This window comes from Populus alba, chromosome 19 (genome assembly GCF_005239225.2).
Source record: "Populus alba chromosome 19, ASM523922v2, whole genome shotgun sequence".
NCBI lineage: Eukaryota > Viridiplantae > Streptophyta > Magnoliopsida > Malpighiales > Salicaceae > Populus > Populus alba.
The window spans coordinates 7,366,581-7,392,232 of record NC_133302.1 but is presented as its reverse complement, the minus strand read 5'-3'; the positions used below and the strand labels follow the sequence as shown (position 1 = coordinate 7,392,232).

At 32.4% G+C, this 25,652-nt stretch overlaps 3 protein-coding genes across 4 annotated transcripts; 1 reads left to right on the top strand and 2 right to left on the bottom strand.

Annotated features, from left to right (window-relative positions):
- Positions 1-442: 442 nt before the first annotated feature.
- On the bottom strand, positions 443-8,888 carry LOC118050650 (serine/threonine protein phosphatase 2A regulatory subunit B''beta). 2 transcript variants are annotated; one of them, XM_035061053.2, is made up of 13 exons: positions 8,449-8,885; positions 7,286-7,528; positions 6,929-7,034; positions 6,754-6,853; positions 4,801-4,906; positions 4,578-4,668; positions 3,180-3,321; positions 2,833-2,980; positions 2,597-2,706; positions 1,831-1,987; positions 1,438-1,563; positions 1,203-1,353; positions 443-998 (listed from the first exon to the last, which is right to left on the bottom strand). In XM_035061053.2, exons 1-12 carry the CDS (start codon positions 8,593-8,595, stop codon positions 1,213-1,215), a joined length of 1,617 nt encoding a protein of 538 aa, XP_034916944.1. In that variant the 5' UTR covers positions 8,596-8,885; the 3' UTR covers positions 443-998; positions 1,203-1,212. The 2 variants fall into 2 exon arrangements, with proteins under 2 accessions (XP_034916944.1, XP_034916945.1); XM_035061054.2 differs by lacking the exons at positions 443-998; positions 1,203-1,353 and having other exon boundaries at positions 1,800-1,987; positions 8,449-8,888.
- A 6,774-nt stretch (positions 8,889-15,662) lies between these two features.
- LOC118050636 (uncharacterized) lies at positions 15,663-18,304 on the top strand. The gene has a single exon (XM_035061028.2). The coding sequence runs from the start codon at positions 15,966-15,968 to the stop codon at positions 17,724-17,726; it is 1,761 nt and encodes a 586-aa protein (XP_034916919.1). The 5' UTR covers positions 15,663-15,965; the 3' UTR covers positions 17,727-18,304.
- Positions 18,305-19,176: 872 nt separating this feature from the next.
- Positions 19,177-22,352, bottom strand: LOC118050633 (uncharacterized). Its single transcript, XM_035061023.2, has 2 exons — positions 22,243-22,352; positions 19,177-21,551 (listed from the first exon to the last, which is right to left on the bottom strand). Exon 2 carries the CDS (start codon positions 21,359-21,361, stop codon positions 19,580-19,582), a length of 1,782 nt encoding a protein of 593 aa, XP_034916914.1. The 5' UTR covers positions 21,362-21,551; positions 22,243-22,352; the 3' UTR covers positions 19,177-19,579.
- Positions 22,353-25,652: the final 3,300 nt, after the last annotated feature.

The window sequence follows — 25,652 nt, the reverse complement described above, 5'->3', positions numbered from 1 at the left end:
TTTCAGTCCGTAATACTTCTGATCGACCAACTCAGCTCAGATCTGCGACGGAGAATCCTAGTTGATTCGGGATCAAGAATCTGATAGGCAGTTATATTCATCGTCAGATTTGTAGTTCTACTGACTTTGATGCTTATAATCAGATCTTCGCTATGCTTCACACATCTTAACCAACATACTTCCTAGAGATAAGAATTCTAAAAACGCAATGAACTGCACAAGCACTCGAAGTCCTAGCATGGAGTTCATAAAAGAAGAATAATCTGGAAATTAGCAGTCATCAGTCATCAATCGAGAACGACGAGCCTGACAAAAGAGGATTGAGGGGATGGAGAGATGGTGTGTGAGTTTTCCACACGGACAGCTTTCCATGTGTTGTGAAATGCCAGGGAAACTACAAGGTACATCTGAGGGTTCAAAGTTCTCGATCTAAGAAACTCAATTGAGAAAATTAAGTTTTTCATAAAGACAAACACAAAGCTACATTTTGTGTACACGAAGTGGAAAAACTAGGAATATAGTAACAGATAAATGACAATCCAAAAATTGACAAAGACAAAGGAAGCCTACCCAGCACCCAATAGATTACCGTACAGAAAACATATCAAAAGAACCGACTGCTAAATTAGAAGACGTCGACATAGATTATATCTTACAGATTGATAAATAAAAAATGCAGTAAATGTTCTGAGCTACTCAACCTGGACTTGATTAATCAACTCTTGGATACTACCTCTCCTTTACAGGAAGTTCAACTTCATGAACCACTGCTCTAGTGTAATGCTCCTTGGTTTTCGTCAAATTATGCACACAAAAGCTTGAATATGTCCCCTGCTGGCACATGAAAAAAATGCATTCCATCCTGCCAAGCCTGGACTGTCTCTTTAGAAAGGTAAAAACTGTTGCACACTCCTTAAAAGAATGATCCCTTTGAGTTTACTGTTTTCATGTCTCATGGCCTCTGTAGAAGAAGAAGCTGGAGCTTTTTGTGCGAGCACCTTCAGCAAAAGCAAACTCGTAAATATCAAGTAGAAATTCAAACACAAAACTAGACCCTGAAAAAAAATGAGAAAGAAAAATGCTTCATTTATTGAGGTCCTTGTTAAATCTCCATTCCACAGCACAAGTGCACGGGCCAGAACAAGAATAAAAAGCACAACACAACAAACATAACCAGCAACACAAAAACTGAAGTGGCTTACCTAATTAAACTCAGAAAGGAGCCTCTAGTGATTCATCCCAAACTTCTGCACTGCCATTAGAAGCATCTTCAACATCTTCTTCCATTGAAAGCCTAATATATTCTCTATGCGCAAAGCGATCCCAGTCTGTCAGTGTTGGATTCTCACGCTCCTGTTTCATTGCAATGCTTTTTATTAGCGATGCTAGGTTCACTTTTCATATTGAGCATTGAACATAAATTAGGAGCTACATTACCTGACGAATGAGAAATGGATCACGGGTTTCAAAAGCCATAAATTTATTAAGGTTGAAAAGGATGTTGAAAACGCTTCCTGAAAGTTTACAACCTTTGAGGTCACGAAGGGTGATATAGCTCTCATCCTGCAGCAAGAAAAGTTGAACAGTAAAAAACCCAAAACATCTCTAGATGGTGGCGTGCAGGGAGTCACAGATAAGTAACTGGTCATGTTTTCTTAAGCTATCCCATTGGGAGTAGCTAATTTGTTAGAGACAGGTACTGAAGAAGGTGGCAAAAATTTCAGAGCATCTTAAAATGTAGTTGTCCTTGAACATGCTTCCATGTGCACTTCAAATAGATTTAAGGAGAGAGGAACTACCAGCAAGATTACAGAAGAGCAAAGGGCAAACCTCTGGTCCAATCATATCAATTATCTGGCATAATATATCTTCAAAAAGCACAGGCTCCTGAGCCATGCATTCCATCCTATGCAACTGCTCCTCATAAAAGAACTGCATCTCATTCCGTGTCAGGATTCCATTTCCATCCAAATCTATGCATTTGAACCTAAGAAAGAAATTGAACATCACAACGCATAGGCAGTTGATTAATAAAACCAAAACACTGCATCACCATCACTGCTTGAAAGACAAGTGTTTGTAGGTCTGTACAATGTAAACTCCCTAGAGAAGCACTCAAGAATCATTATATGATATATTCTACAACAATGAAATGAAAACAAGTTTTATTTTTATCTGCTTCACTAGCATAGCCAACATGGAATAATGGCCAGTAATTGACTGGAAATTTCTCCAACATTCAGGGCCCACATATCACTCTCCCTTATCAATCATGTTTTAGAAGTTTCACCATTTCAGAAAAAATTTCCCTGGTGATTTTAAGTCTTTCCAGTTCCAGTTGGGCTACGTGTTCTGTTCATGCACTAGTTAGTATTTTCAGCTTGAACAAAAGCACACCACCTATGTAACTTATTGAACAAGGAATATATTCAAAAAACTTAACAATGGTTTGTTATTCATGGTTACACTAGCGTAACTTGTGGAGGAAGCATCTAACAAATGAAACAAATATAAAATGAATATTTCCATAATATTTCATAAGTGCACAATTGTAGTTCAACTCCTTCACTCTACAGGATGATAAATGTACACATACCAATACTCAAGACTTGGCTCAGATGACTTGTCTTCCTCTGACAAAATGAAATACACAAAATCTTCATATCCCATCTTTCCTTCAGTCTTGCTAGTAAATTTTCTAGCAACCTGCAAGGTATTTACATCATAAAAACATGACAGTTCAGGTCTTTGACTAGCAAAGAAAAATTTCTTGCTGTAAAATTGTAGGTAAATTGACCCAAAACACAAAAGCATCATTCAACAGCCACAAACCTGGGAAAATACTCTATCAACAATCCGGTAGGTAAGCGCATGGTTCCCATATCTAATAAGGTTCTCTTTGTCGATAAGAAAATCATGATCTGTGTCCAGCTCCCAAAACTTGCAGTATATCACATAAAAGTGCTCATAAGAGAAGTACCTGCACATGAAATCATAAGCAAAATAATTAGGATCATTCAAAATTTGATACAAAACTTTACAAGCCTAAATTTCATTCCAATTACATAAAACTAATTCTGATTATCTGAAATATTAATGTTTCATATTTTTACAAGTTTATGATAGGCACAATGTTCCTTCGAGGAAAATTCATGTTGCATCTTCACAGCAATACTTACCTCAAAACTTTATTTATGTCCTCTTCTTCATCTGCATGTTGCATTGCATCAATTAAGTTCCCACGCTTCAGCTCCCTGAGGGTAAGATTACCATTCCCAGATCTATTTATGTAGTAAAAAATTCTGTATATTACAGTTTCAGCTGCCAATTGCAAAGGAAAATTCATGTTAGGAAATCACACGACATTAAATGCATAGCAACTATCACAAAGCAAGAGGAGCCTCTTATGGCTTATTCAGGCTGTCAGCCTCCAGCTATACTCCTCACCCAGACAGTATAAACAGCCAATCAAACAGGCAAAAGAACTTATGGCTAAACACACTGACTTAACCAGAAAAAAACCAATTCAATTGAACTGTCCATCAATTACAGGCCACTCTCGAATGAACACCACACCAATCAACCAAAGGAAAAAATCTGGCAGAGTTTACACATCACAACATTACAAAAGTTTCCATCTTTTCTGTACTTATAAGGTCATGCTTTCCACACAATGAGAAACCAGTTGAGAGTTTATAAGAATATAAAGAGCAGAACTTTACTTCTTACTCATATGACATAGCTTTTAATAACTCTGTGCCTTCCTATAAGAATGGACATAATGTGCAATGGGTGCCCAAATCCATAAGGGCTGGTCAGATGTCTGCATGACTCAATACATTGTATGAGCTATTCTCACACCAGATAATTTCACCACTAAAAAGCACATGCATCGTGCATGAACTTTTCTGTTAGTTTTACTTTCAAAAACACATTTTTCTTTTTGCAATAAACCAAATGTCACTAATTTTAGGGTGCCTTTTAGGCCCATAAATACTGAACTGTGCCATCTGATCTTATTAGAACTCATCATTCAAATGGAGCCATCTATAGTTTGGCAATTTTGAAACACGTTGCTCCAGGAATAAAGAATACCAGCATTCTTGAAACTACAAAGAGTAGCTTTAGAAATGCTTGGCGTCAGGTTCAAGAGAGAAGCTTGATAATTGCTCCATTCAACAACATAATACAAAAATCCTCTATAAATTTTTAATGATAGATTCCATTTTCAAGGGAGGGACAATCACACCATAAATGGATTCTCTTCAAAGTACCCCCAAATTCAAGTTTAGATGCTTTGCTATAGCTTGTTAACCAGCAAAAAGCACCTCATTCATTTGAGGAATGATAAAGCTATACATGTAGTTCTCATCAGAATGAAACACGTTTACGAATATTTAAAGAAACGAATCAATTCAGATGATTTCAACACCATCAGTAATAAGTGATAAATTTTACCAATAATCAAGCATGTATTATAATGGACAATGCATCTTGCAAAGTTAAGGAATCAGAAATATGAATAATTGCTTTGAATTAGAAACAACCAAAAGTTGATAAAAAGGCTGATAACGAACCATATCTTTCCTGAAACTCGGGTGTGCTCTGTAAGAACTCCAATCCTGGATGAGTTGCCAGTAGTTCTTGAAGCACAGGTTTAAAGTCTTCCTGTTATCAATATGAAAATCATTTTAGAAATGAGTGAAACAATAATTTCACTAATGAATCATACATGAAAAAGCAGCAATCCATTGATAACAAGACCCAGAAATGATTATCCTTATACACAAACACCCCTACCTGGGTGAGGTATTTGAGATCTGGTTGTTTCAAAATTGTGAAAATTTGGGTAGCTATATCCAATGTCAACATGTTGCCATTTATCCAATAATCAAGAAAAGCATCCCTGCACATAGATTAGGAAGAAGTTATGCAACCAAATAACGCAAACATTTTTTTGTGCGGGCAACAGCAACTAAATTGCAACATCATGTATCCTTGAACTACTCTATCAAACTTAAAATGTTGATTTGTTTCTTAAAATGTAGCTTATTTTTATTTTCTTTCATAGTTTCAAATAACAGCAGCAAGCAGCCGGAAATGTCCCTTGTGCTAAGCTAAAGGGTGTACTATTTACACATCTGTAGAGGCCTGTATAAACCAATATCCATAGCAGCCATTAAAGCAGTTACAGACAATCCACCCCTTCTTAGTTCCCCCACTGGAAGAGTGGAACTGCAATCTTCATCATCTCCTTTTGCTTTTCCACCAACACTGAATCTCCTCATTTCCGCTTCTATAACAAAATGCACCACACTGAATTTAAGTGACAATTGCTATTTTCATACCCCAAAACAGCTACATCAAGAGAAAAGAACCTTGAATTCTAGAGATCCATTCCAAACAACATATAGCATAGCACCTGTCCTCAGAATCTTATAACCCTCCTCCAAAAATCCACAAAATGCATCAAGAACAAGTCCACTCTACTTGGCAAATTCCACTGTTACCACATATAGCAAAAAAAAACATGTTCCACCTATCCTAGAGCCCCACTCTATCTCCAAACACCATAAAAGATAGCACCTCTCCTCAAAATCTTATAATCCTTCCTCGCTAAATCTACCAAATGCATCAAGAAGCAGTCCATCCTAATTGGCAATATCCACTGTATGCCACAAACAGGAAAAAGCATGGTCCGCTAAGGTAACAAAAAGCATCAAGAGTTAAAGGTAAATATTCTCAAAGTTGAGAAATTATCAATTACTGAATATAAAAATCCTCCCCTTTTGATTGATTTTTCTAAACTGTTCACCAAGACAAATTCCTTAAAAGACTAGAAAATTTCATCCATGCCATGACTGCAACTTAAAAACCATATTTGTTTTACAAATACCAATCCACCTTAAACAAACCAGTTTCTAACAGTCAAAGCCTAACGCTTTTGAGAGAGAGAGAGAGCTGCAAATGAATTTTGACTTTGAAGCCACAATCCCAAAAGGTTTAAGCTAAAAAAAAGCTACAGAAATTCACATACTAAAAATCCAAATAACAAATTCTTGGTTACCAGTCCAATTGGCAGTGTACAAAATGTATGGCAGTCATTCTTGTTAACTGGCATATAAATGTTAAACTGGCTCATAACTACAATTGTTGTTGTTAGTGTGTGTGCATGGGGGGGGGGGGGGTTGCAAATCAAGGGAGGAACACTAAACAACACAATCCAGAATTCCTTGCATGGCGACTTTGTAAATCCAAGCGATACATAGCAAGAGCAAGGCCTTGATCTGTGAAAATCAAGGAGCTTAATTCTAGGTTTACTGTAAAACTAGAAACAATGATAGTTAGTAGAGTAGGGCACTTTATTTCTATAGCTGTCTCTGATCCTAGAAATAGGAGAGTGTGATAGAAAACCCAACGTCTATTTCTTCAAGTTTCTACCATAAACTCTCAAATCACCACTCAAACTGACAACCACTCTCCCATCATTCTATTTGCCCGAGCATTCATAACAATCCAGACAACCATGTTTTAAGTCCTAAAATTATTGTTCCAAAGTTAATGAAAATAGTTAAAAAAAAAAAAGATGTGATAGAAATTTCCAGATGTGGTAGAGAGTCATCGGGTATCGAAGAGAAATCTTGAAATAATGATAACCGAATCAGGTAAACAATTTTAAAGTATTTACAGCTTGAACACCAGGAGAATTATTTTCATAGGTCCAATAAACTACCTAAGACAAGAAGTACATACCTTGTCACGAAATCGGTGCTATTAACATCAATCCTTCTAAATAGAACCGTGGAGAAGAATGATGGCAGCTTGCATACTTCCTTTGTGACCGATTTGAACTCTAAAAACAAAAGAAATAACAAACAGATTAGTTCATCAAGTATCACAGAATTTGATATATAATCATTGACCTCACCATGTATTTGCAATCCATCCAAGCGGCCATAGAAAAAGTGATTGATCCGAATCAAGCATTGTTCTTTTAGTTCATTTGGTGTGGGGCGGCCATTTTGAAAATAAAACTACAGGCATCACAAGTATACATATTAAAAAATATATAATCCATGTCACTCAACAAAAATTTCGTAGATAAAAACATGAAGAAAAGAGTAGAAGAAAAAAATGGTGGATCAGAGAAATTTCTTGTTTCAGTTATGCTTTAGTTTCGCTATCTCTTTTCAGAGAAAATGAAAGGAAATAGTTGCCACTGCAACATAAATTTCATCCTTTTGTTTTGTGTGTAACAAGAAAAAACATTGGGGTTTTGTTAAACCTGTGGTATCAACTCCTTTACTGGCTCACTGACTACTTTCAAAGGCGAGCCTAAATTAGATGGGCCAGGCCTTTGCTTTGTCACACGAGGGGAGCCAGTTGAACTTCTGGGAGAAAGAGGCGGTGTGCTTCCCGCAGGAAACATGGAAGGTAAGGAATTAACAGTGGCAGCATTTGCACTAGAAGAGTTTCCAGAGACATTCAATGGAGCACCTGTCTTGGCATCATTAACAAGGGATGTCACCTGGACAAATATGAAGAGAGAAGAGAAATAAGCAATCATATTATATAAACAATTTTACTCAAAGGAACATCACCTATAAGAACTTACAAAAGAAGTGATCGGCAAAATAAAAATCATGAAAGAAAGAATTTTAAAACTTCTCTTCTATAACCACATAAAAGAAAAGGTCTCTCTAAAAATAAACCATCAGTTGTGTTTCCTTTCAACAGAAAGTACACAAAAAATGTTACGATGACATTGTCATCCAAGCCATGGAACAATGTTCAGACACAAATATTACAAAAAAGCAATACTGGCAATAAAATGCATTATGGGCAATGAACATAAATTCAAAGAGAAGGGGAATTAAAAAAGAAAACAAAAAACTAAATCAATTCCCTGTTCAAATTTACACATGCAGACTAACAATTCTACAAGACTCGGACTTCTGCGTTGATGCCAAACCCATAGGTATCAAGCATCACCGTTGAACTGCTCTCCTTAACCTTAAACAGGAAAAAAAAATCTCTCTAAAAATACAACGTATACACAAACATTTATATGACCATAACAACAAAGCAAAGCAACTCTATCAGCATCGAAATGTTAATAAAAATGAACTAATCCATGAGTTTTCAACCTAGCACAGCACTAATTCGAAGCATTAGCATGTTAATTAATTATATTATTTTAAGAGTTATTTGGGTGTCAAAAACCCATTTTTTCCGTAGCACTAAAAAAGAAAAGGCATCAAGTTAACCCATAATTAATTCATCAAATAGCAAATCAACCGCAAGTGTGTTTCCATATCTATCACACGCACTCCACAATTCAAAATAAAAATAATTGGGATAATAATTTATTAAACTAAAAAGTAAAAAAATGAATCGAAATGAACACAAAACTGCAAAAGAAATAGGAAGAGATATCGAAAACGGCACCAGCTTATTGGGATCGGGAAGAGAGAGCCACTGATCGAAGAGTGTTTGGGGAAAGTGAGGGTAAGATTTGAAAGCTAAAGGCGAAATCTCTGGTAGCTGAAGCAACTCCGCATCTAACATGACAACATCGCTCGTCGTTGTTTCCATAATTACTAAAATCAAAACAAAACATAGATCGCCAAACCCTAGATTCTAATTATTGCTATTGAATCGAACCACGCCTTCTTCAATTCAATTTATTTCTGAATCTTTCGATTCGTCCAATTATCAAGCAAGCATGGATCTTTTGAGGAGAAGAATTTTTTTTTCTTTTTGAGTGAGGAAAATGGATGCGATTCAAGGGGGGGTGAAAAAAATTTGCAGAGAGAGAGAAAAATAGAGAGAGGGAGAGAGATTTTTTTGGGAGAAAGTTGGAAAAGGAGAGTTGCAGATTATTTTTAAATAAACTTTTGAAAAAAATAAAACAAAGAAATATAATCACAACCTTGACTTTAGTTGTCAAACCGGTTCGGGTCTGACTCGATTTCGAGCTTGGATCGTGATTTTCATAACAAATAGTGAATCACCGAGTGAATATTTTGTTTTTTTCTCAAAATACAATTCTTAGTTTTGACTGATTGTTGGCAGTAGCGTCCTTTTCAAAAAACAATTATTAGAATTATACTGAAATAATATTATTTTAATTTTTTATATTAATATATTTAAATAAATTTTTTAAAATAAAATATTTTTTTCAAAACTATTTTTTTAAATATAAAAATAAATATATTCTAAGTTAAACCGAGAGCAAGCTATGTTAAATAACTTTTCTTTAACCTATTTTTTATATCAATTTTATCTTTAATACTTAAAGAATTCTATTTACAGATGAAAAAAAATCTAGATAAAATTAAAAATATATATATAAAAATTATTTTAAATAAAATAAATAATAAAAAAATGAAAATCAAATCTCATAGATAAAAATAATTAATTTAAAAAATTAATAATAAAAATAATAAGAATGAAAGTTGATATAAAAATTAAAACTTAAAAAATCAAAATAAAATATATAACAATAAAAAAATTAATAATTAAATATGTTATAATCCATTAATAAATGATATTTTTTATTTTTCTACAACTTCTGTAAAGATCCATGAGAGAAACAGGGCATAAGAATCCGTCGGATGCATATTGGGACGAGAATAATCTTGAAAGTGAGGTCATGAAGCACAGCAAGTCTCCTGTATTGCTAAGCTGTGATTTTGGGACTGCATCAAATTCCAGGTATTTCTCTCTTTCTGCTCCCTCAATTTTATATAGATATATTTGTGCATCTGTTGTGTTTCCATTCATTTAAATCATTCTCAATCTGTTGCTTAGTTTTACCATGAACCCATGATCGCGATGCTTGTTCCTTGTATTTGCATGCAGGGAGTTAAGAAGCAGCATATGACTATGCTGTTGGAGTGTGTTTGTCAACCGCGTTCGCACAAAATTCAAATTTTTTTTTTATTTTATTAAAATTTAATATGATTTGTATATTTTATATTGTTTTGATGTATTGATATTAAAAACAATTTTTAAAAAAAAAAAAAAAACATTATTAGCATGTATTTCGACACGAAAAGGTATTTGAAAAACAACCGCTACAATACTGTCAAATATACTTGAACTTCTGTCGTCAGCCCTTCTCCTTCCTTCCATGCTCTCCCAAAAGCTATTCTTTCCTGTTCTTAATATGTTGATGCTTTTATTGTTTATGCTTTTGAATGTCCCCCAAGATATATATATATATATATATATATATATATATATATATATATATATATATATATATATATACACACTTCAAAACCCAATTCTTATGGATGTATGAACAAATTGGCAGGTGGCGGGTGATCAAGATGATTGCTGGAAAATGTTCAGCTTTGCGAGACATCGTGGGGAAAGAATCTGAGCTAGTGGAGAAGATATAGAGCTGAGGTTTAAATCACAGTATAAATTCGTGAAGCATATATATATCTTCCCATGATGACACTTGATAGGGCTTGAGAACCATATTTGCTGCCTTCTGTTTGTTTGTATCTCTGCTGGTGATCATCAAACTAATGATTTTTGGAACACAACCTTTGATGAGATATCCCCTAAACTGTATATGTGACGAGGAATGCACAAAATTGGGTGTGGTGCTCTTAATATGGTTTCCTGCTCGCTTGTTTTGCAGAGATAGAAAAAATGAATTATCGTGCATGGAATCACCGCTGCTGGTTAGTTTCGTACATGACGAGACAATACTCACGTTGTATCTGTTAAATAATATTTATATAGTCTTATTTATTAAGGGTAGAATAGTATTTTCAGTTTAACTAATATATATTTTATTTGTATTTAGATTAAGTCAATGAAGTTATAATATACAGATTATTTAGAATTCTAATTTTTTTTTTTGTGTTTGATCTTAATTATTTCAATATGGTATCAATACTTTTAGAATTTTTGAGCCAACCTCACCTGTTAAACGTGCATTGTAATATTGTATATATGCTAGCCTTCATACGTTAGATTATAACGAGAGTAAACTATCTTGGCTTTTTTCTGCCTTTTGATCAGTTTCCTTGATATGCTAGATTTCGAAAAAATCAATTTGTAGTAATTTTACGTGTTTTCGTACATGACTAGACAGTATCCTACGTTGTATCCGTTAAATAGTCTTAAGTCTTATTTATTAAAGATAGAATATTATTTTCAGTTTAATATATATATATATATATATATATATATATTATTTGTATTTAAGTTAAGTTAATAAACTTATAATATATAGATTATTCAGAATTTTAATTTTTTTTTGTGTTTAATCTTAATTATTTCAACATGGTATTAATGTTTTTAGAATTTTTGAGCCAACCTTACCCTGTTAAACATACCTTGTAATATATACTTTATTAAAAATAAAATAATATTTTCAGTTTAACTTATATATATTTTATTTGTATTTAAGTTAAATCAATAAAATCATAATATATAGATTATTTAGAATTCTAGTCTTTCTTTCTGTATTTGATCTTAATTATTTTAACATGGAATCTATGCTTCTAGAATTTTTGAGCCAACCTCACCTGTTAAACGTGCATTGTAATATTGTATATATGCTAGCCTTCATACGTTAGATTATAACGAGAGTAAACTATCTTGGCTTTTTTCTGCCTTTTGATCAGTTTCCTTGATATGCTAGATTTCGAAAAAATCAATTTGTAGTTATTTTACGTGTTTTCTTTAGCTATATATGAATCCTCCTTGTCTGCAGGTGCTGCATGAGTTGAAGAAATCCAGAACTTGGCTGACAATTCTTGCTCTCATTGTCGCACTGTGAGTTTTGATGTCATACTTTTGACTTGATTGAAGAGGTCAGAAGAAAGAAAAACCACTGAGAAGGCGAAGAAACAAAATGGGAAAGGAGGGATAAAAAAAGATGGAATCCAATACCTATAATTTGGAGAAAAAATGTAGACATTTCTTGATGAGTTCAGCGGCTGATGCTCGTGATCAGGGAGGAGCACTGCCATAAATAAGAAGATGAAACGTCTGGTGACAATGATGAAATTTGTCGAATCTGGCAGGAACAACGTTTCTGCACACTGTTCATCAGCCAATGCTCTTCATTTTCTGAGGGCTTGCGTGCTCTGTTTTTGTGTATCTGGTGCATTTATGATCATATACTGCTAATTCCTGGTATCTTTCCAAATACAGCAGCTCATCACTAACACAACATTGGGCCACATGCTTAAGAAATCCATTACTGATGCATCTGTTCTAGTTGTTTTATCGATCCTTTCTTAATCCCCAGCAGCGAAACAAGATTTCCAGTTTCTGCAACAATCTTTGATGGTTCCCGACGAAGGTTGTCAATTCCGTTTTGATAGGTATTTTGTTTTTTCAATTGGAATGAAATGTTTCAGTTTTGAAGTGTTTCGACGTGCCGTTTCGGGGTTGTACTGTTCATATATATATATATATTCAACAAATATAATTCAAATTTAAGATAAATTAATTATAAATTATGCAATACAAACATAATACCAAACAAATATAATTTTAAAATTTAAAATATTTCTAAATAGTCAAGATTAAATAGATCTTTAACTTAAAGTAATTCAACTTAAACAAAATATCAAAATATTATGAAAGTAAAATGTTTTAACAAAAATATTTTAAATATAAAGTTAGGTCAATATTATAAAGACTAATGGAATCTAAAGCATCTATTATTTTGTTCAAATTCTTACAAAGTATAAACATGAAAAAAAAAATGAATATAAACTATATATATTAGTGATAAATTTAATTTTAAAAAATTAATAGCATTGTTAATGAAAATAGTAATAATAAATTTCAATATTATTATTAATATCATTGTTATCGAAAATAGTAATAAAAAAAAACTTTTTATAATTAAGTGGTTTAATTAATTAAATTAAATAAGGTTTAATTTAATTCAATGGCTTTTTAAGAGCAGAACGGAACATATGAAATGAAATCAAAATGTTCTAGATAGAATTTAACTGAAAATTTTAAAACAGGTCTAGATTTAAAATAAAATGAAATTTATTCTCTTTTGTTTATTTTTTTAAACTAATATTTCAATTATTCTAGACAAAACGGAAGAGAATGGACAACCATCTTCCTAACACCAGTGGTCAACTTTCTGCCGCCCTTCACTTGTACCTGCTTATACTTTATTTTCTATCTTTTACAGGCTCTGTGGCTTCATCGTCTCCTTGTGTTGGATAGGGCATTTCACAACTAATCTCAGTGATACATCCAACCATGCTGTCTGTAAATCCAGCTTAAATGCTGACCTTGTTACCTTGTGATGAGCAAATTTGATTTGGTTCAATTTTTATAAAAAAAAATAATTAAATTGAAATTTTTTATAAAAAAAACCAAAATTAGTTCAAACTGTCTTGTTTCGATTCAGTTCGGTTTTTTAGGGAAAAAATCAATTCAAACCGGTTTGGCTTGGTTTTTTCAGTTTTGGCTCGGTTTTTTCCGGTTTTGGCTCGGTTCTTTTTTGTTTTTTTGTTCGGTTTGGTTTTTTTAGTTTTAAGCTTATAAAACCGATACCGAACCGGTTGGTTTTTTCAAAATTTTAATCGATTTTTTTCACGGTTCGGTTTTTTTGATTATTTTTTTATTGGTTTCTCAGTTTTTTTACTCACCCCTGCATTCAAGCACAGGCAATACATATTCTGAAGACCATGCTGAACATGGCATGTCCTCAAAGATCTTCTCTTTGAAGCTTCAATAGGGTTTGAAAGAGATCATAACTCGCTAGATAAATCTCTTATACAGCCATGAAATTTCAAATCAATTGAAATATAAAAAGATTTAGAAAAACAACCAGAATCAATCATATAAAAATACATACAGAATAAATTTTGTTCAACAACCTAAACCTAGTACTCCATAAAAATTTAAAGTAGAAGTTTTACAAGGTTTCACACAAAATTACTTTCTCATTCAAAATAACAAAGTAACTCAACTTTTTAACCCTCATAAATATGTTTTTTAACCCTAAAATATTACAACTTTAGCTTTTTATATATAGATTAATTACATGTTTTGTTTTTTCAAGACACAATTTAAAACAATCCAAACATGTTTCTACCATATTATAAATGTTGCCTGGATGGTATACTTTCAGCTTTTTATGGAGAAATACCTTGAGAACAAGAAAAAAGTAACCATGAAGCAGTCACTCAAGAGGGGACGTGAATCCAAGTTCTAGCCCCTTTTGCTTTACAAGTCTATTGGGATGTAGCATTTGAATCCTCAGGGCTCAAAGCGTCGTGTCTGTCCTGTCCTGTCGACCTAGCAACTTTAGGGGAAAGCTTACCTATGGTAGGCCGGTGCCTGACGGGATATTGGAGAAGTGTTTTTTATTAAAAAACTATTTAAATAATTTTTTTCAATATATTTGATATTAAAATAATCTAAAAAATTAATTTTAAAAAAAATCAAATTTTTATATAAATCAGGATGAATCACACCAAAACAAGTTGAAAAAATAAATTATATAAAAGTTGATTTAATGTAATTCGACTGATTTAATAAGTTTAAAAGCATCTTGAAAAACCAATAAAAACATAGATTACTAGAAAAAATTCAATCCGACATCATTTTATTTAACATTGAGACTACAATATATTGGATTAATTCAGATTAACTTGAGTTAATTTATCAAATTTACAACTCTGGGTTATAAAATTATAATAACCTCTTATAAAGCAAATCAAAATAAATTCTGAAGGTTAATATTAAATCAATCTAATATTAAATGATGAAATTAAAAATAAAACCAGTTAAAAAAAACTTAACTTGAGTTAACCTGTCAAATCTACGACATAAGTTATAAGACTAGGATAAATCCAAAATGATTGAAATAAATTATAAAACTTAATTCTCAATCAATCTAATGTTAAAATAAAAAATAAAAAAATCAATTAAAAAATAATAATAAAATAATCTGATTTGACTCGGGTTATTCACCAAACTTATGATTCCAGTAATGATACTCGAATAACCTAAAAAAAAACCAAAAAAAAATAATATGGGTCAACCTAGGTTACTTTGTCAAACTTGTAACTCAAGTCATGAGACTTGTATAACTTTAGGTAAAATAAATTGAAACAAATTACGAGTCACAATTCTCAATCAGCCAAATGTTGAAGAATAAATTAGGAAAAAAAATCAATCTATAAAAAGATAATAAAACAACCATAGTCAACTAAAGTTAATCTGCAAAACTCTTGATTCGAATCATGAGACTATAATAACCTAATAGAAAATAAATCAAAACAAATAATAAATATCAATTGCTAATTAACTTAATATTAAAATGATGTATTTTTTTAAAAAATATCAATTAAAAAAAACTTAAATTAACTGCGTTAATCTGCTAAATTCACATCATGGATCATGAAATTAAAATAACTTTTAATAAATTAAATGTTAAAAAATAAAATTAAAAATTAAAAGTAAAAAAACAAAAATATTATTATAATAAATAATGTATTATGAGGTGTTGCAGCCTCTTCTTTTTTTTTTTTTTTATGCCTACAGCACTCAAGCGACATGTCACGTGCAGCAAACTTTAAACGACATGCATCTTCCATTTCTCTAAACACCATGACCATCACTTAAACCACCATGAAACAAGCTATCTGTGGGGCTTTAGTGATGTCCAAGACCAAATATCCTAAAGACCTTGTATGCTGTGTCCCTTATCCATATCGCATGCACTGTGATCCGATTGGCTGACTCCAAACACTTGCTTTTTTCCTTTGAAATTGCTCCACAAGACTCAATATGTTCAAAAACAATCTCTAAAACACTACAAACAATTCCCAAATTTTCAAGTTTCTCTCCTTTTCCCTGCAAATTTACAGGTACTCTCTTTACTTCTTCGGCTATGGCTGGTTCTTTTGTAAAATGATAATCCATGAACATTGAACGATAACAAAGCCATTAACATGACAGTGTTTTCCACTGAGTTTATCTCTCATAGTTATAGCTTTCCCTTCACTAGCAAACATTTTAAACTCTCTTTACATTCACTTCAAAGCAATGTAGTTAGCTGCATAAACCCTACTAATAATGACACTAACAGTAACCTTGGAAACCCACCAAAATTAAGGAGGATTTTACCCGAAACAAAACCAACCCATGTTTTATCTTATGGTTTCAGAGAAACCCATTTGATGAAGCTGCTTAACAGGTCTTGTAAAGCAGGCAAGTGTAATGAGTCACTCTACTTTCTTGAATGCATGGTTGCAAAAGGTTATCAGCCTGATGTTATTACGTGTACTAAGCTCATTAAAGGGTTTTTTAATTCAAGAAATATAGAGAAGGCTACTAGGGTGATGGAGATTTTGGAGAAGCATGGTGAACCTGATGTTTTTGCTTATAATGCAGTGATTAGTGGGTTTTGTAAGGCTAATCGGATTGAAAGTGCAAAAAAAATGCTTGATAGGATGAAAAGAAAGGGATTTTCGCAGGATGTTGTTACTTACAATATAATGATTGGGACTTTTTGTAGCAAGGGAAAGATTGATTTGGCTTTAAAGGTTTTTGAAGAGTTGTTGAAAGATAATAATTGCAAGCCAACTCTTATTACCTACACGATTTTGATAGAGGCACAAATTCTTGAAGGTGGGATTGATGAAGGTTTGAAGCTTTTGGATGAGATGTTGTCAAGAGGGCTTGAACCAGATACATTTACTTATAATGTAATTGTTAGGGGGTTGGGCAAAGAGGGGAAGGTTAATCAAGCTTTTGAGCTTGTTAGGACCTTGAATTCTAGGGGTTGTAAACCAGATGTGATTACATATAATATATTGTTACGAGCGTTGTTGGATCAAGGGAAATGGTATGAAGGGGAGAAACTGATGAATGAGATGTTTTCGAGGGGTTGCGAGCCTAATGTGGTTACATATAGCATTTTGATCAGCTCACTGTGTCGTGATGGGAAAATTGAGGAATCGGTGAACTTAGTGAAGGTTATGAAGGAAAAGGGGTTGACTCCGGATGCTTACTGTTATGATCCATTGATTGCTGCTTTTTGTAGAGAGGGAAAACTGGATATGGCAATCAAGTTTTTGGATTACATGATCTCTGATGGTTTTTTGCCAGATATAGTCAACTATAATACAATAATGGCCGCTCTTTGTAAGAATGGAAATAGTGATCATGCTGTGGAAATATTTGGAAAGCTAGAGGAAGTGGGTTGTCCCCCAAATGTCAGTTCTTATAACACAATGTTAAGTGCGTTGTGGGGTTCTGGAGACAGATACAGAGCCTTAGGAATGATATCGCAGATGCTTAGCAAAGGAATTGATCCAGATGGAATTACTTATAATTCACTTATTTCATGTTTGTGCAGAGATGGAATGGTGGATGAAGCTATTGGGCTATTGGCAGACATGCTAAGTGGTAGGTTCCAGCCAAACATAGTCAGCTATAATATCGTTCTTCTTGGTTTATGCAAAGTACATAGAATTGATGATGCTATTGAAGTGCTGACAGCAATGATTGAAAATGGTTGCCAGCCAAATGAAACTACTTATACGCTGTTGATTGAAGGTATTGGTTTCTCGGGATCAAGAGCTCAAGCTATGGAGTTGGCTAATTCTCTTTATAGTATGAACGCTATTTCTGAAGATTCATACAAACGTTTGAACAAGGTCTTCCCTTTGCTTGATGTTTACAAAGACCTCACTGTCTTTGGACACTAAGAACTAGTTTTTGCTGTTCTTGGATGTGTAATGACCATATCAGATGCTCTGATCTGGGCTGTCTGTTCTTTGTATGGCCTTAAAACTTACAAGAAACAAAAGAGAGCAAGGAATTATCTGCCCGAGACTCCTGATATGTAGTATATTTCATGGTATTTTGAGTAAAAAGCATTTCACTCGGTTGTTGAGAGTCCACAATCGAAGAAGCAACCTATCAGGCACAACCTAAGAGCTTGAACCTTGAGGTGATTTTCTATGTCCTTTGGACTAACCTGCCACATTCTATCTTTAATGTCAGTAATATGGAGAGGAGATTCATGTCTTGAGTCTTGACGAAAGATTACAATAGAGCAACGTCATAGTTCTGTAAATAGCAATATGTGTAGATCCATCTTTCTGTACTAACCGGGGATTTTTACAGAATGAGATGGTAACAAGCTTTTGTGTTTGAACTTTGAACATGTGCCCAAGTTTTCTTTCATTCGGCTGTTTCTTTTTTGGAGAGGAATACCTGAATTTTCTTATTATCTTATCAGGATGAAACTCAATAGAATCCAAGTCTTTGTTTCTATTTTTTATCCAGTCAATAGCTCATTACCTTCACGTTGGTTTAGTTTATTTATTTGGACTAGAACTGCATGGATTAAATTGGTTCTTCTGATCACTGATGGAGAACAACTTATTTAAAGGAATTGCATTGTCAATAAAGGCTACATTTCATGAGATCCGAAGCCTAAAATTCCCGGGCCTTGCTTGATAAAAATGAACTCTCAACAAAGCAGACATTCAATTGGATTGCTAGGGCAATGCAAAACAGTGACATTCAGTCAATGTTACGGTTGACATTGCTGCCAAACCGGCGTTTTGACAAAATTCAAAATTTTTTTTTTTTGCTAAAATTGAGTTACGGTTGTACTTTTTGGATCGTTTTGATGTGCTGATATCAAAAATGATTTTTAAAAAATGAAAAAACATCATTTGCATGTATTTCGGCATGAAAAGCTATTTGAAAAGACTGCCAAACACGCTTTAGAAGATAATTGTTGCTTCTCCTCCTCTGGCTGTTCGTTTGCTAAATATAAGATCGATCATTCATGGTAAAATGGACAGATCTTCAGAACATATGGGTGCTTGCTCATTGGATTTTGTCCGTCTTTGTTTTTTTTCCAGTATTGTTCTACTGGCAGAATTTAAATCTTGAATTTGACTAGAAGCTAGGAAAGACTTAGGATTGTGGTAGTAAATACAGATTAATTTTTTTATTTATTTAAAAAAAATATTAAAAAATAATTTTTTATATATTTTAAAAATTACTTTTAATATTAGAATATTAAAAACACAAAAAAATTAAATTTTTTAAAAAATATAATTTCAACCATGTTAAATTTTACTCCATTTGGCCCTGCATATGAAATATCTTTTTCAGAACCATTGATCTGACAGCAAAAAATGCAGGACGAAATATAAAACAGCTAGTAAAGAAAGGTTCAGTTTGAATTACACGAACAAGTTTCAACACATCTAAATCTCCACAAAAAACAAGCAGCAGTAAGTTGACTTCAGAATAAAGTACAACAAAGCCACCTAATTTGATAAATCTACTACTTGCCTTACAAGGGAAACATATGCAACATAAAACCTTATCCCATTTCAGCCACCGATGTTTCCAAGTGATCATACATCATCACTCCTGAAAGAATCCGTGCCATGAGAAAACTGATCGGAAAACCAACTCAATATGACATTAAGGCACCGAGCTTCCATTATGTGTCTTCTGTATACTTTGCCGTGAAATAGCTGGCTATCTCATTTTGCCAGAAAGAACTAGCACGAGTTTTAAATCTTCCATGCAATCATGGTTTGTCCAATATGGTTCTAAGAACCTTTCTTTCTATCAACTTCTGATGCAATTCATCTGCCTCTTCAACCATACCAGCATCAGCAACACTTTTAATTAAAGTAGAATAAATCTCTTCATCTGGCTTGTATCGACCCGAGATCATCATTTCCAGAACTTGTATTGCAATATCTACCCTCTTATTTCTACATAGTCCATTGATTACCAATCTGTAAGCACTACTATTGATCCTGTGGTCTCTTTCTCCCATCTCCCTCAATATCTCCACAGCATCCTCAACTTGATCCATCCAGCAAAACCCCCAAACCAAAGAACGATGGGTGATACCATCAGGAGCTATCCCTTTTTCTATCATTTGATTGTATAATTTCAATGCTTCATCCATATAGCCCCTTCTAGTCAATCCATCAATCACAGTGTTGTAAGTTATTAACCCAGGAGAACAGTTGCTATCACTCAAGAGGACAAATACTTGAAGGGCCTCATCCACCATTCCCTCTTTGCATAGAGCGGTAAGGAGAGTATTGTAAGTTATAATGTCAGGAGAACAATTTTCAGAAACCATTTGATCGAAAAAGTTAATTGCCCGCTCCACAAGTCCACATTTGCACAACCCATTAATCAGAATGTTGTATGTAACCACAGTTGGAGGATGGGAAGTTTTTTTCATGATTGCAAGGATCTCATCTACTTCATCCCATAATCCACAGCTACAAAGAGAATGAAGAAGACTGTTATAAGTTATGGCATTGGGCTCCATCCCATGAGACAGAATGTTGTATATAATCAAAGCTGCATCCTCATACTTTCCCTCTTTACTAGCAAAATTAACCAATGAATTGTAGGTAACGAGATCTGGATAACAACCCTCAATAGCCATATCTTCCAATACTTCCAAGGCCCGCACAGTTCCACAATGCTTCCAGACTAGCTCGATGAGTATCGTGTAAGGTATTAGATAAGGAAGACAACCCCTCCTTAATTGCCCCCTCCAGAATTCCACAGCCTGATCAAATTTTCCGTTATCAAACAGGCTGCGGATTATTGTATTGTAAGTGATCACATCTGGGGGACAACCACTCAAGCTCATGTCTTCCAGCAGATCAATGGCAGATCTTAATTGTCTTCTCTTACAGAAACCTCCTACCATCATGTTGTATGTAATAACATCCGGAACCAAACCAGACATGACCATAGTTTTAAGAACCCTTGAAGCTCTTTCTATCCGACCAATTCTGATAAGGCCCCTTATTAAGTTCGTGGAACAAGTGGAGTTGGGAATTTGGTTTACACGTGACATAATATCTATCAGCTTTGTTGCTTCCATCAAGCTCCCCTTTTTGCACAAATTCTGAAGAATTTCATTGTTGGTTTCCTCATCATTTTCAACAAGGGGTCCATCGGCAAACAAAATTGAAGATCCATGATTCCTTGTGGTCATTTCCACTCTAAAATCCCTCCCAGAACCTGATACATGACTTCCTATGCTCCAGTCATCCTGATCATTTTCATCGACTCTATCAACGCTGACACTTTGCACTCCTCTACACTGCAAAGAAAACAAAGTTCTTCCAGACCTGAGAAATTCTTTCCCATGCCAATACAACTGATTTCTGTAACTGCAATTTATTGAACAATTTAGATAAAAAGTTGACCCCTTCAATGCTGAGCAACTAACTACACCGAAACTCGGCCCAGCTTGATTAGAGCACCTTTGCAAGCCTTGCAAACAATGAACCTCAACTATAGAGTTCTGCGGGGAAACTGTAAAACCCATCTTGTTCAACCCGCTTAATAAAATTATCTTTGTGATTTTGCAAGGACATACAAAATAAGCATCCAGTAACTAGCACCTTCTTTTTAATAGTTCATCAAAGAGAAGGGGCTTGGTTTCTCGCAAAAAAAGGACAGTTGATCAGTTGCTTTACACATTCATCAACAGGGGACTTTCTCCAAGATTTTCTTGCCTGCATTAGTTCAGCAGTAAAAGTCAGCATTACTAGCAACAAATCAAGAATCTCAAACATAATAAAAGAATACAAGGAAGGTAAACCAAAAATCCAACAATAAATAAATAAATACAAGAAAATGGAAGTACAATCAGAATGAAAATTCATCATACACTTGAAAGAAACAAAAAGCTTAAAAATCCATTTACTAGATCAAACTCGCAACCATATCTGTTTTCATAAAGATTATATCAAACACTAAGCTAAGTCGAAACCAACTTCAATCATAGAGCAGTCATTAAACATCAAGCCCGTTAAGGCCTAGAAAAGCATGTCTTGCCTCATGAACATATCGAATTCTTAACCTTCACATTAGAAAAAAGATATAAATGGATTATTTACACCATAAATAAGAATTAACAAGCAGCCCCAGAACATGAAATCCCCCAAGCTCCTTGAACTCTGATAATTCTAAAAACCAGTTCACAGAATGTCAAACCAGAATCATAATCATTTCGAGTTCAGTGCCAATACAACTTAACTACACATCAAAACTGAAACAAAAAGCCATAACACACAAGCATACCGAGAGAGAGAGCCTTAACCACTAAAACCCCACAAAATGTAAGAACCCATTACAGAACAGTAGCTTAAAAACCATTAAAGCTTAAAAATTTGATTGAATTTATCACATAAATCATAAACAAACCTTAAAAAACTTAGTTTTGTGGTCTCCTTGTTGTAAGCTGTGACAGAAAGAGGCTTTCTTGTTCAGTTCAGTTTTGTGATGATGTAGTCGGAACAAAAATAACGTTACTACCTAGGGTTTAATAGTAATTGAAATTACAATTCGGTACTTTCTGTAGATAACATGTTCATGTTAGTCCCTCGAATGAGTGGAAATTGCAAAATGACTGGTTATTTGCTTTTCTTTGTTACCCTTGTCGACATAATATATATAACACACATCTAATTTACTTTTTTTTTCTTCATCATCATTTTCAAAATTATGATTATTTTTTTTAGTATCCATTATATTATTATCTTTTTTTATTAAAAAATTATATAAATCATATCTTAAAATCTTACCTAATATTTTAAACTTTTAGGTTAAAATAGTTATTTGATAGAGTATTAAAATCTAATTAATCAAGTAATCACAAATTTAAAATAACATCAATTTAAATATATATAAATTTTAAGTTCAAAGGAGTTTTCACATCAAGTTAAAAAACATATTAAAAAATTATATAAATTATATTTTATAATTTAAATTACTAGATTAAGTTTTAAAATTAAAAAAGTTCTTTAATATTTATTAGTATATTTCTTTTCAACTTCCTGATAATTACTTTTTTAACATATCATCAATATTATTGAGTTGACAAGCTCATTAATTATGCAATAACATAGAGAAAACAAATTATTTTTAAGAGTCTATAAGTATTTTAATACTAGATTTAACTAATAGTTTTATTAAATAATAAGCTAAAGGGTATAGGGAATTTACTGTTATATCTACACATCAACACACTGTGGATTGCAATAGTAATTCATAGTGGATTCCTTCTTCTTTTTTTACTTTTGTTTCCTTTTTTTGTTTTTTTTTTCTAAAATTATTTTTATCAATTTTACGTTTTTAGCTGGTTAAAAAATTTGTTTTGTGATTTTTTTTCCTTAAAATGCTATGGATTGCTATGATATTTTTCCACATGGTTTTTCTATTTAATTTTTTTATTTTCTAAAATTATATTTGTCGATTTTTTTTTAATATTGAGCTAATTGAGAATTTAATTTTGTAATTTTTTTCTTTAAAACATTGTTGATTGCTACAGTGTTTCTCCACATGGTTTTTTTGTTTTTTTTATGATTTTCTCCAAAATTATCCTTTTCAATTTATTAATAATGAGCTGGTTAAGAATTATAGTTATAATATATGAGGGAAACACTATAACTTTCCTCGCAAATTATTGTGGATTGTTGCAGCCTATAGTGTTTTTTCTCACATAGTTTTTTATGTTTTTTTTCTAAATTTTTCTTTGTCAATTTTATTTTTTTAATGTTAAGCTGGTTAAGAATTACAATTACAAGTAAATACAAGTAAGACTAAATCATGTGAGGAAAACACTGTAACTTTCCTCACAAAACACTATGAATTGATACAGTTTTTCCTCGCATGGTTTTTTTTTTTAGTTTTTTTTATGTTTTCTTTTTTTGTAATATTTTTTTTCAAAATTATATTTGTCAATATTTGTTTTTGATATTGAAGCTAGTTAGAATTTAACTTTGTAATAAAGCTTGATTATGTGGGGATAACACTGTAGCTCTCCACACAAACATTATAAATTGCTACAATGTCTCTCCATATATTTTTTTTTTATATAATTTTTTCAAAATTATCTTTATCAATTTTATTTTTTTAACATTGAACTGGTTAAGAATTACAATTATAAATCATTACAAATATGGCTAAATCATATAGGGAGACACTATAACTTTCATCATAAAACACAGTGAATTGCTACAGTGTTTCGAGCATAGTTTTTTTGTCTCTATTTTTTTGTTTTTTTTAAAAAAAATTGTCTTTGTCAATTTTATTTTTTTTAATATTAAGTTGATTGAGAATTTAGTTTTGTGATTTTTCTCTTTAAAACAATGTGAATTACTGCAGTATTTTTCCATATGATTTTTTTTATATATAATTTATTTCAAAATTATATTTGTCGGTTTTTTTTAATATTGAGTTGGTTAGAAATTATAATTACAATAAAACTAAATCATATAGGAAATCGTTGTTACTTTCCTCACAAAACACTGTAAAATGCTAGAGTATTTCTCTAAATGATTTTTTTTTTTATGATTCTTTCTAAAATTATCTCTTGTCGATTGTATTGGGAAAAATACTATAGTTTTCCTCATAAAACATTATCAATTGCTACTACGTTTTTTCTCATGGGTTTTTTTTTTTCCTTTAAAAATTATCTTTGTCGATTTTTTTTAATATTAAGTTAATAAATAATTTAGTTTTGTGATTTTTTCTGTTTTTTATTAACAAAAAAGCTAAATCATGTGGCAAAAGTATTGTATTTTTCCTCACAAAACAGTGTGGATTATTACAAATTATTTTGTTCAGTCTCTAAGTTTTTGATCACCAATACAATTTTTTTTTCCATCATGAAATATTACCTCCATCATAATTTTAGTTTTTATTATTTATCTAGTGCTGGTTTATAATTATAATATTATTAAATATATTTATTTTATAAATCGCAAAACACACGAACATGCCTATCTTGTTAAATTTGAAAATTATAGATTTGGGTTTCTGAGTTTATTTTCATATTAGTGCTCGTTTGAAACTGCGGCAGCAACAATGACAAGAAGCAAAAGCTGAATGAAAGTGTTTGGTTAATGGAAACTATATATTTTTTTCACATGGGTCCCACCTAATAACTGAGGTCGAACCTCAACTCAAGAGAAGTCATTTTTATTTGCTTCTCCTGTGTTTTTCTCCTGCCTACGTCTTGCGTTCTTCTTCTATGGAGAGTGAATTAAATTCACTATCCACCGTTCACATGAACAGTGGAGACCAAACCCGGTTCAAAGCTATAAAAATACATTAAACCGGGTCTGACTCAGTAATTTTTTTTTTAATTTTTAATTGTGTTTTATTCAAAAAATTAGTATTTCACATTATCCAATAACACTATATAAATTAGAAGGAGATCACCTGATGACGTAACATCTATAGAATTTGATCCTAATCCCAATTTTATTTATGATGATATTTTACTTGATGTTGTTGCGCGCTTACGAAACTAATAAAACTGTAGTCCTTGTCGGATGTATTTCATACGTGATAGAATTGTAGATAGTTTAATGGAACAATATAAAATATTTTATATAAAGTATTATTTATTTTATGATGTAATAATAATAATTAAATCTATAGTATTTAAATTAAAAACCATCAATATATATTAATTATTTTATAACCTCAATTTGAAAAGTATTTTTTTAATCAAACACATTAAACTACTTTTTGCTCAACCTCAATTTAAACCATAATTTTAACCAAATATATATTTTTCCAAACCAACCTAAGTTAAAAATACCTTT